Source organism: Arvicanthis niloticus, chromosome 25 (assembly GCF_011762505.2).
Source record: "Arvicanthis niloticus isolate mArvNil1 chromosome 25, mArvNil1.pat.X, whole genome shotgun sequence".
Lineage (NCBI taxonomy): Eukaryota > Metazoa > Chordata > Mammalia > Rodentia > Muridae > Arvicanthis > Arvicanthis niloticus.
The window spans coordinates 38,057,075-38,069,669 of NC_133433.1; the positions used below are offsets into that span (position 1 = coordinate 38,057,075).

The 12,595-nt window shown below is 38.1% G+C and overlaps 1 protein-coding gene across 3 annotated transcripts in view; it reads right to left on the reverse strand.

Annotated features, from left to right (window-relative positions):
• The window catches only part of St18 (ST18 C2H2C-type zinc finger transcription factor), a 110,346-nt gene that overhangs the window by 62,351 nt on the left and 35,400 nt on the right, over window positions 1-12,595 (reverse strand). For 2 of the 3 annotated variants that reach the window (XM_076924421.1, XM_076924419.1), the window contains exon 4: window positions 6,196-6,386. In XM_076924421.1, coding sequence (XP_076780536.1) covers window positions 6,196-6,386 — 191 coding nt within the window. Of the gene's footprint in view, window positions 1-6,195; window positions 6,387-6,579; window positions 6,606-12,595 lie in introns of those variants that run through there. The other variant, XM_076924420.1, reaches the window with a different exon arrangement.

Consider the following 12,595-nt stretch of genomic DNA (forward strand, 5'->3'; position numbering starts at 1 on the left):
CCAGATAGTTCCACAATAAAGTTCCTGCTATTATACCCTCTTACATTCCTACATCTTAGCAGCCAGGAGGAACTTGAATATGCATGCTACACACTGCCTGGATCATAGCATTGTATCTTTGAAGAGTAGTAGAATTAAATTCACCATAGAGAATATTCTCAGGTTTTATGCAATGCTAACTAAGATACAAACAGCTCTACACAGAGGTCGTGACTGAGGGACTCTGAAGCTCTCAAGACTTCCTGCTTATTCTTCAGTGTTACAATGCTGTATTCAGGGAAACATAAATGGGATAATCATCAGGCTTTGACATTTTAAATAGCAATATACTTTTTTATCTTATAGCTGCATGTATTTGTGTTATAAAGAGGATGAATTGGAGTGGTGGTTTGAGTATGTCAGATATAAACAAGTTGGGTACTGTGACCAAGAGCAGACCTTTAAGTGCTCAGTACTACTCCTTTACTTGAATGTATGTATGTATGTATGTATGTATGTATGTATGTATATACGTATGGTCAGTTTACTAAAGCTGCCCCAGTGCAAACTATCCCACTGAGCATGTGGATTCTCAGTGTATACCAGGCTGTAAAATCTACCAACCAGATCACCAAGAATCCTCTGATATCAACCAGAACAACAACAAAAAACATCAAACAAAAAGACAACCATTTCTGCATTTCAAAGGCCAGTGGGGGATGGGAAGCATAAGATGATACGCCCTCTTGCAGACTGTTAAAGACACCAAGTGTAGCGCATTCTTTGTTAATAAATATCTTTGGAGGGAAAGAAAGTACAGCATTCAGCGTGAAGCTGTAGCAGAGGGTGTCTGCCTGGGAGACAATGTGCATTTTTTTTGTCTCATTCAATTTTTTTTTATAAACATTGTCTCTGACAAGGACACTCAAAAATACATCTCCATCATCTTCCTTTCTGGTAATTATCTCCCTAAATCAACACTGGACTGCCAGGATCAAGTAAATATTGCCATAGTAACTAAAAGCATTTTTGGATGCGGAGAAGAATTCAGCCACAACACTAGTCCCTGTAAATAATGCTGATTATAGGGTGCAGTCTTTTGTTGGGATCTATTCAACACAAACTGAAAAATTTAACATTTCAGTTCCTAGAAAAGAGGCTGGATAAACAAGCACAGAACGTTGATAGGATGGGCCTATCCTCTACTGAATCCGGATCAGAGCGACTCCAGCTTTAAATAATATATTAAACATAGTCTAAAATGCAAATGAAGTTTTTCTCAATATCACAGTTGGCTATTAAGAGAAAGTGTAAAGGGTTATGATAATTTTAAAGTATTATGAACTACAGAAAACAAATAAAAAGCATTTTCAGTGAATATGCTCAATTCATTGAACTATTCTCTCACTCCACTTAACTACCCACATGTGTACAATAATGATTTATAGACATTATACCTAATTATGCATATTTGGGCTGTGTTAGAGTGCTAACAAAAGCTCTAGAAAGCAACAATTACCTCTGTTGCTTAGCTACATAGTTTAAAATATTCCTATTAAGTGCAGATCACCCGAGAGGCGGGGAGACAAACTCGCACATGTGCACGACAATGCACTTCACTGAGTGACTGCCAACTGCTTGCATTTTGGGTCATTTCCAGTTTACATCATTGTTTGGTTCAACTGTTTGTTATATGCTAAGAGAAAATATTTATTAATTATTCTTCAGAAAGAGAGAAGCCTCACAGCTAGAGAAGCTAGGGGTGCTTACATGTGTCACACACATTGGTTTCTAGGGATAGGGATAAGCCATAAACCAACTTTCCTTGTTCTGAAAACCCTTTCCAATCTTCACTGTGGGCATGAGAAAAACCCCTAAGTTAGCATTTAAACATGACAGATCTGTGACAAGGTGCTGGCTTCTCTTAGATCCTCCATGGCCCCCTGTTTTCTCTACTTGGCAGTATTATTTTCCTGGGGAGTAGTATGGTCTGTCACAGAGGGTTGAAGCTTAAGCTTGTTGTTAGTGTCTATGCTTGCTGGTCAGGCTGTTTAGCCTGCCTGAGTCTGACTGAGGTCTCCATTTGCAAACAGGGACAGCAGCAGTCTGTGAAGTCACTATAGAGATCACAGGAACACACAACAGGCACTTGGTAAGGGATGGCTTTCCTTCCCTTCCTCAGATGCTATTTTCCAAGGCTCTAACACCAGGGGACTAGTAGGCTCCTCAACATGAATAATTGGCCTGCTTTCATCACTAGAAATCATTCCTAGGAAACTTCAGTGGTCACAGGAAGGCTCTGCAAAGTGACTGTAAAATCCACTGAGGTCTGCTGCACAGACCAGCATCTGCTCCTCTGAGCTAGAAGCTAGAAGCTATTAAGTGAGATCTAGAGATCATGTCTGCCTCTAGATAGGCAGTGTGTGCTTGCATGACCCTAGTCACCTCTTGGTCTCTGGTGCCTGGGGCTGCATTTCAGAATGAGGATGTGACAATCACTAGATGATCCAGCACCCATTCCTAGGACAATGAACTGATGTGCCTAGCACAGTGCACCATTCTCTATTTCCCAGTCTACAAGTTGCTTCACAGTTTGTTTCACAGAGAAACTGCAGTTCCAGGTCTCTCCTGGCTTGCTCAAGATCACACAGCTATTCAGTAGAGGGCTGAGAGAAGATCAAGGGCCACATGGCTTGAAGTTTGTGTCTTTGTTTCTATTACATAATACAAGTATCCTGAAGCCAAGAAATGCCTTAAGAGATTGCTCATGTAACACAGCCATTCTTAGGAGAAAGTACTAAGAATATAAAGAGAATACTTTTCTAAATTGAGTTTTTTTTTTCCACAATAAATTTATAGGGAGACAGTCAAATGTACTTCCAGTTAACTTAGGCTGGAAAGAACAATGATCCTTAAGTTATTGGTAAAAATATGGAAATAAAAACAATGCAAAACTCACACAACCAGACCTTAACTTTGCTAATACCACAAAGATAGGAATTTTTGGGTCAACAGCCAGCAGGGCATAGGTTGGCAGTTTCAGAAATGGCCTAAGTCTCTCGGTGTCCAGCGTGAACTTCCAAGCATTGTGGTGGGCAGGGGCTTGAGCTGTGAAACTGTCTTGTGTGCAGATTAAAAAATAGGCTTTTGGCTGGTATACAGCAGCTTACATATATTTCCTGATTTTAAACCAAGGTTTCCATGATGAGTGATTGCTAATCCTATTTGTAGTTAATAAATTCTCATATCTATCTTCCTATCTATCTATGTATCTATGTATCTTTACTCTGAATCAAAACAACTTTAATATTCTTCTGAAAATTACACTAATTTTAGAATAAACTCCTTAGTGTAAGTATTTTTTATGATCACTGGGTTCAGTTCTCCTTCTATAACCAGGGAACATAACAGGCAAATTCACTTATTAGAACTTTTGAATATAAAACTTTGGCAGGAATAAAAGCTGTAGAAAAATGAATTGATTTTCTAAAGTTGAGTGGTTTGTTCTTTACTTGTTTTTTTTTTCTTATGATGACATATTAAAAGTATGATATCAGCCCCTAGAAACTTCTGAGTCTTGGGAGGCATTTCTAGGTTCCAAGCATATGGTCATACTCCTGGGAACTCCACAATGAGTATATTTTGAACCCATGACAACTCTTATTTTCTGTGTGTTCCAGGTGTCTGAGCTTGTCTTGTTTCCTGGTGTTCATCAGTTCAGGGTGCAGGGATCTCTCACTACCCACACTAGTAACCACAAGCAGGGTTTTTTGTTTGTTTGTTTGTTTGTTTGTTTGTTTTGTTTTTGTTTTTTTGTTGTTGTTGTTGTTTTGTTTTTTGTTTTGTCAAGTTAGAGTGTGGGGTACAGCCATAAAGAAGAACAAAACACTTCCAGATGCAAGAGCTGGGCCTTAGCGTTCATGAGTACTTTATCCTCTCAGTATCTGAGCTGTGCAGCTGAAGATTCAACTAGACACACTCCTGTTAGGACAAAGATCTTGGAGTGCTTGGAGTCAAGGAGTACTACAATTAGGTGTACTGCTGTTCCATCGAGCTTGGTTTCTTTCCCTCTGTGGATGTGCTTAAAATTTCTCAAAAGCTAAAGGCAATGTAAAAGTATTTTCTCTGTTGACCTGGGGTAAGAACATTTATGATCTGTCATTTTTAGAAATCACAACTACATTGGACCTTGTGAAAACTCTTCCCAGCATGCATGCTGAGGGGAGGATGGACAAGGGGGACTGAGCTTACAGAGGATAACTGAGAAAGAGTGACTTCACTTGTTCTTTTAGATTGTATATTAAGTACATTCTTCTCCTGGAGTCTGCAAACTGTGCTACTTTCAAATTTAAATCTCTTTAGTCTGTAATGATTTCATCTGTAACACTAAGAACAGGTTTTTACATACAATGTGACACTGTGAAATGAACTAAATGTGTCTGCTGAAAATTAATAGTCACTATGGTAATTTCAGCATCACTATCATAGTAGTTCTAATATTAAATGCAACCATTAGCCTTTGTAAGTGTACACATAGATGTCTGTAAGTGCTTGTGACCAAACAGTTTACCAAATACATTTGAACAATATATTCACTTAACTGATACAACGTATTTATGATAATCAATTAGATATAACAGAAGGCGTGAGGTCTGAAAACATCTTTGACTTCATGAACTGGTTCTAAGAACTTCCCCTAAGATCAGATTGTATCTGTTGTGTCCATGGTTCAACACAGACAAGTGGCCAGATCAAGGAAATTTTAAGAAGTTAAAGATGATTATAATTTAAATATGAACTCTGAGGCTTAAAATTATATACTAAAAGAATTAAGCTTTAAAAATGTCCTTAGCCATGTACAAATCAGAAAATACTGTTTTGATCATGGAATCTTTAATATTTAGCCAAGATAAAGAAGATTCTCTGACCAAAACTTATTCTCAGTCTATATGTTTTTATATCTTTTTGTTTGTTTGTTTGATTGTCGAGACAGGGTTTCTCTGTGTAGTCCTGGCTGTCCTGAAACTCACTCTGAAGACCAGGCTGGCCTCGAACTCAGAAATCCACCTGCCTCTGCCTCCCAAGTGCTGGGATTAAAGGCGTGAGCCACCACTGCCCGTCTATGAGTTTGTATCTTTAAAAATAATATCTAGTGTTATTTCTAGAATTCTATTTGTAAAAATATGACCTATAAATAGTCCTACCTTTTATTTAAGTTTTTGAATAAATCATTTATTACTATTATTATATGTTGCTTACCTAAACAGTCACATTCAGTAAAAGTATATATTTAATAGGACAAGAGCATGTCTAATTCAAATTTCTATTAGTCAGGCTTTATATCTCATAGGTTTCATAAGTTTTTGAGATTTTGCACATCTGACACTTTAGTCTCATGCATTAATCAATCAGTGACAATTTAACTCCTGGATACAAGTGTTTACTAGCAACTGAGAACTGAGAATAAACAAACTCTATGCCATTAAAGTTCCCACTATATTTCACTCATTTAAAAAAGGACACTTGCAGAGTGTGCAAAGAATTGAATTATAAAGATAAACTTAAATTACTGATTTTAGAAATATAGGCACAGGGGTATCTTTTTTATATTGTTCTCCCATTGAATAAGTCTCAAGTATAACAGCTTTTGATCACCTCTACAATCAATTGCTCTAAATATTATTTGAAGTATATGAAAATATCAAGGTTATCTAACACCTACATTGAGTGATGTTACTACTATTATATCTTGGGGATAAATAATATTAAACATATTGAAAAAGTTATGTATTACTGTTTTAGCTGTATACATAGACAATAAATGTATGTGTATTTGTGAATATTACATTGGGCTTTATCATTGAAGAGTTATCCTGAAGCTTAAATTCATACTGTCCTTTGAAGTATTCTTTTGGATTTAGGCATTTACTCAGACAGCCTCTTCAGCTTTAAGGCTGCTTCTACGCAAAGAAGCATAACCTAACCATGACTTGAAGTGAGTTCATGGCACACTCAGGCTAACACTACAGACTCTAAATTGAATCTGATTAAAATAAATGAAGCCTTAATAAGTGAATATTGACTGAAACAATTGTTGGTTTTTTCCCCAAATCCCAAATATATAGTTTAACAGTGATAGGAACTTCACTTCTCCATGGACTAAGAATAACCTTTGGTGACAGGAGTATATAAAGCTTGGGCCATGCCTTTTGCTACCTGCAGTGGAGTGGTCATTCGTATCTAGAACGCCATCATCCTCATTCCTGTTGTCTGGGTTTTCCTTGCAGTCCATGTCTGGGCTGTAGTGCCGGGGTTTCATTAACAGAGATTTCCTCTTGTTAACTGGCACTCCCAATGCCTGCTCTTCAGCTCTCCTCTTCTTCGCCATAGAGCAATCATATGCAACCCTGGGGCGGGCAGAGCAGGGCAGATTAAGAACACAGTAAAACAGCATTCATTGTTGATTGGTGTTTGACTTTCACCAAGTAAAAATCAAGGCACCTGGAAACTCGGAACTTGGAGTATAGGGTTTATCATTACTGCTATCAGTCTCTCTCAAAAGTCTACTTTACAGTCCATCAGAAGTATTTAAAAACTCACCATGACTCCTGAGTAAGCATATGCCAATCTCTGCTTCACTTCACTATATATCTGGGAGGTAAAACAAGATTTAAACCAGTTTTCAAGCTTCAAGAAACAGATAATGTGAAAACTACACCACTAGGTACAATGAATGTGCCACTACAGGTTCACCAAGGGTGAGATGACACTAAAGTTGCTTATCTTTCCTGTGCTTGTGCCTCAGATTTGAGACACCACAGGTCATATGCACTGACTTGACTGAAAGAGCCACTGAGCAAGGGAACAAGCTATGGACATTCAATCCATATCCAGTGACACAAAAAAGTGAAAAGTCACACAGCAAGGTGCCTTTGGATTGTTCACCCATTGGGCACACATAACAAATAAAAGGCAGAAAAATAAGATTGGATTTCACACACACACACACACACACACACACACACACACACACACACAAATGGCCAAAAGCCTATCTTTATGTCTGTTCTCACATGTCTCTATTTGGAAATGCTCCCACGGGAGGCCCTTTCAACACAGATGTCTTACATTCACCTCCCTCAGAATTAGTGGAGATTCACTGTGCGAAGTTAAGAGAAACACTCTCCTGGCAAGATCTGTGAAGATCATAGAATTTTAATAGTGACTCTATGACAGATATTTACTAAATGCTCTGTGGAGATAAATGAGTGAGCTTCACATGAAAAGAAATCCAAGAGAGAGAATTATGAAAGCAGAGAAACAATTTATTGACTCCAGCTCAAAAACAATTCTTGGTAATAGCAACAACTGGCCAGAAAGTCTCACATGACCACCATGCAAAGATGGTGACATGTTCAGAAAATCTGGTCTGTAAAGTGAGATGCACATTCTTAAATATTTAAAAAGTAGTTGCAAAAACTTCCAAGGGAGGAAACAGAAAATAAAAGAAAAAAACATAGAACCTAGAAAGATTTTTCTAAACCATCTTCCTTTGCCATATTTGTCAAATGGATAAATCTTGAAGATATTATACTACGCAAAATAAGTCATAGATATCCAGAGAAAATGTGACTCATTTACCTTACAAATGAGCTTTTATATGTTAAAATATTCTATGCTACCTTGGGAAGAAAAGGCATCAATGGTCTGTTGCAGTCCCTGCCTGGCAAGACAGGCCCAGTGTTGCAATAATGGTGTGAATGCTATAGGAACAACTAACCACTTTGTATTTTGATATGGGGTCTGGTCCACAGGAGAAATTTCATGCCTGATAATATAAATCCTGTCAAAATCTCATGATTGGGGAGATCACAGGACCTAGTGGGTAAACTATTGTTGTTACACTAAATAGTTATGGTGTCAAACTGCCTTCTGAATATTTGATTCCACTCTTGGATTTGTATTGTACTCAACCTTGGTTAGGTTATAGGTAACTGTGGGAGCTCAGCTGAAGCTGAATCAGTATTAACCTAACCAAGCTCTAGAAAGCATCACTGAAGAATGAATGAATCAAATGTGAAAGCTGGTGGATGGGGAGGAGAGCTGTGAAATACTGACTTCTAGACAGGGCGTGGCTGTTGCACACATCAACTCCTGGCAGCCATGGTCATTTGCACAAAATCTGTACAGTATGAAGTCAGTCAAAATTCCAATATGAACGTGGGCAGGTGCCACAGGCATCTCACCCCAGGGGACCAACCATTAGAACCTTTTTGTTCCTGAGAAAAGGTCACTCTCCTTTGGAGTCATGGCTGCTAGTAGGTAGTCTATGCCTCAGGGCATGCATGGCCCGGCCCCACTTACACACACTTGGGAACCACTAACTGAACTTGGTGTTGTTAATAACAACAAAATGTGAGGACCTGAAGTTGGGAGCACTAGGAGGGGTTGAGAGAAGGAGTGGTAGATGTGTGTAATCAAAATCCATTACATAAAATGTATGAAAAGTTCAAAGAATAAATGAAAATATTGCTTCTTTTATGCTGAAGGATGGGGTGGGGAATTACTAATAAACACACGAAATTTTAATTGAGCAAAATGAAGAATCTTCAGCGATCTGTTACACAACTCCGTCAGGTCAACAATGTGGATCACATATTTAAAATGCATTAAAAAGGTGAATTTCATGTCAAATAGCATCACTATCATAACATTTAAGAAGATGAAGGTGATAGAGGAAAGGGATTTGTTGGCATCAGAAGCCTTTCATTGTAGAGTTAGTTAAAGAGGGCTAGTCAGCCTGGAAATACAATTCCCTTCTTTAAAGATAGGGGCTGCACACAAGCTGGCTGGTCCTTCAGACTGTATTATATTTAACATTATCATATAAGATTACTCATTTACAAAGAAAGCAGCATTCCACAATAAGCAAGCAAAACTACCAACTGGTGGGATTGACAGTTGAACCCAGTGTGTAAGACCTCAAGGCTTGTTTTATCCCCCATATTGCCAGACCAGAACAATATATTTGGATAAATTCTGCATTCATTTGACAATATGTAGAAACAGAGCTCTCTAGGTGAAGGAAAAGTGCTTAACCTGGGTATTGGCTAGTGATATTCAGGTGCATTTACATGGCAACACTTTGTCTAGAGATAATATTGAGTTGCAGCAATTTAAGAAAAACAACAAAGTGGTAAGGGCTGGAAGACAATGCCTTAACTATGAGCAGGTGCCATCCAAGACTCAAATTCAGACCCTAGCACCCACAGCTGATAGCTTATAGTTGCATATGATTCCAGCTCCAAGGAATCAGAGACTTGATTCTGGTTTCTATCAGCACCTGCTTCCACACGTTCATACACTTACACACAGACATATACATACAAACATAATTAAGTTAAAATACATATTTAAACAGATAAAATCTTATCATGACCTAAAGTGGATAAGTAGTTTGGCCCTTATGTGATGGCTGTCAGTGGTGATGAAAATCAAGCTCAATATTTAGATAAAATAATATTTTTTGAGTGTAGGGTGAAGAGGTATGTACATGTTTTTAAAATCAAAAAGTACAAATTCATGCTTTATAATAATGCTTATGCCCACTGACAAATGCTATTCTTAGTTTTTATCAGAGAAACTTCTCTTTGAACACTGGCAAATACAAAGACTCGTAGCTGTTCAGAGTGCTAAGAATAAGTGTGCACTCACTGCTGAACAGGACATTTATATACCCCACCCCACCCCAGGGCTCAGGGAAAACTACACTAGATGTGGATAGAAAGAATGCAAGAGCTGGATCAAAAAGAGAAGGGCTGTGAAACACTACCTTCTGGGCATGACAGCCATTGAAAAATCTTCTCCCAACAACAGAATTTGCCTACACTGGGCCTGCACAAGGCTAGTCAATTACAGGGCCATACCCATCACTGTGGAATTACTGGCTATTTATAGATTTTACGGGAGGAGTAGATCATCGTCTTCAATTGTGCTCCCACAGATGGGACTACCAGGCTCTACTGGATAGTTCTATATCCATGGTGGATGGGCCTGGTTAAACTCAGAAGGTCACAAAACAAAAAGAGGTGGATGGGGAAGAGACTTGTAGGAAAAGCTGGAATGACAGAGGTAGGAGGGAGAGATAGGAGGGTAGAGTAAGAGTGATCAGAATACATACATACAAGTATGAAACTATTGAAGAACAAATTTAATGGATCGAAAAGTACAGGTTTAGATTTATCTTCTATTAAAGGTACTGAAACAGATTCAGTGATCCTGGCTGTGCAAACTGCCTTGAACTGGTGGATCATTTGAAACATTAAATCTCCCATCTAGCAAGTTGGGAGGGTAGTTTCTATATTATAAATGTTAAGGACTAAAGAGAGAGTTTCCATGTTGACCAACCAGGTCAAGACAGAGCAGTGTGGCCCCCAGTTCAGCGTTCCTTGGGTTCAACTAGCACCAGCTGATGCAGGCACTTCCCAGCACTCTGCAGACTAGATGAACACATGTCCATGAGAGCATTCTATTTTTTTACTTTTTATTTACATTTACATAAATTAGGTTTACGCATAACATTTGCTTTAAATCTCACATTCTGTGCATTTCTCTACTGCAAAGTACTCACAGCCCAGACAGCATTTGGAGCTAAACTGAAAGGCTTTATAATAAATATTACCCTTTGTGTGTGCATGGAAAATGGTCCCTTTCTAGTTTTCCCTGAGGGCACACTATTTTGGCTTTATTGTGACACTTCACTGTGACACTGCAATGAGGGAAAGCCATGCTTTACATGTCACGGAGAGAAATGCCACAGAATGCTAACATATCTTCTCAAGGTTGCCAGAAATCATTTCCACTGGGTTGTGTTTTCCCATCTGCAGAGCTCTGAAATGTAAAGAAAATAAATGAGCTCTATTATCTATATTTTTCTAGCAGATGAGAAAGAAAGAGAAAAATACAGTCAGCTCTGCATTTATTGTTCTATTCACTCAAACTGTTGCTTTAAACACCCAGAGCCCTTCGGGGGACTTAATCAATGCACCAACCACTTTAAACATCATATTTTGGGGGTTTGATTTTATTAAACTAGCTTCATAGGATCTGTATATACCCATGAGAACTCTTAGGGTTACATTCCTGAGAAAAGACTCCATTTAGAAATTGGAATTCTAATTTGAAATGCTATTACTATTGTGAGACATATACCTGAGTTAACTCACTCACACAAGCCACATGGAGAGAACATTCACAATAGAATCACCACAGGATGACTTCTATAAGTGAAATTTGTGAAAACTTCAGGGTCCGGAAAAAAAATACAACACATTGGAAAAGAAATCTCAGGTTCATACTATATGTCTTCTAGTCTGTTTTCAATAGTAATCTATTTTCAGTTCAAGCCAGAAGATAATAAGCCAATTAAAATTGTAGATCCAGAAATGCACTTGTTTTGAGATCTCACAGATGAATGAAATAAAAAATAGGTGGAGATTATTAAACTCTGCATCCAGCATTTTCCTGGAAAATCAGGGCAAGAATTCCTATGGACATATTATAATTGGTCAGAACACCATAAACCAATTGGCAAGGGCCAAGAAATATGAATCTGTATTAAGACTAAGATGATTAATATAAAACCAAAGGCATGATGACTGAAAAGAGAGTATTTTTCACAAAAACAGGGCTGCAATTTTAAAACTGGTTGAGAGAGTGTGTGTGTTTTGTGTGTGTGTGTGTGTGTGTGAGAGAGAGAGAGAGAGAGAGAGAGAGAGAGAGAGAGAGAGAGATTGATTGATTTGTATGTGTGTACATATTTATGTTCTTGTGCATGTGTGGGTGCATAAGTACTATAGCAAATATGTGTGGGTCAGTGATATCAATCCCTGTCTCCCAACTTATTTGAGAGGCAGGGTCTCTTGCTTGCTACTGTACATGTCAGACTAGTGGGCCCGTGAGTTTCTCAGGAACCTCTTTTCTCTGATCTCATTTTAACATAGGAGCACTGAGATTATAGATGCTGTTCTGCCTGGTTTTACATGTATGGCTTCTGGGATTTCAACTCAGGTATTCATACTGAAGGCAAGTACTTTACACATGGAGCCATCTCTGCAGCCTTGGGATTGTATCTGAAGAAAATCCAAAACACTCTACAAATATAATTTGAGGACAAGGAAGTAAATATAGTGAGGTTGCCAGTCAAAGGTTAATGACACATCTATAAACCATTTAGAATAACATCATGATGTAAAAAAATACCTAAGGACAAACCTAACAGGCCTACAAAACGTGCATGAAACCAACACTTTTTTGAGATTATAGAAGATCTGAGTGAAGGAAAGACTATAATGTGTTCATGAGTAAAAGACTTAGCACAAAAAGATCCATCTTTCCCTAAATTTATCAGAACAATGTAATCCCCATCAAAGCACTAAGAAAGCTCTACAAAGAAACAGGGAAATTATTTCTACAGTTTATAGAAATAAAAGAACCAAGAAGAGTAAAGACTATTTGGAAAAAGAGCAAAAACAAAATTGGAGACCTGATGGTCTTGGCTTCAAAGTCTTGTCATACAACTTGGTACTCTCCAGCTGTGGCCTTATCAATACAAACA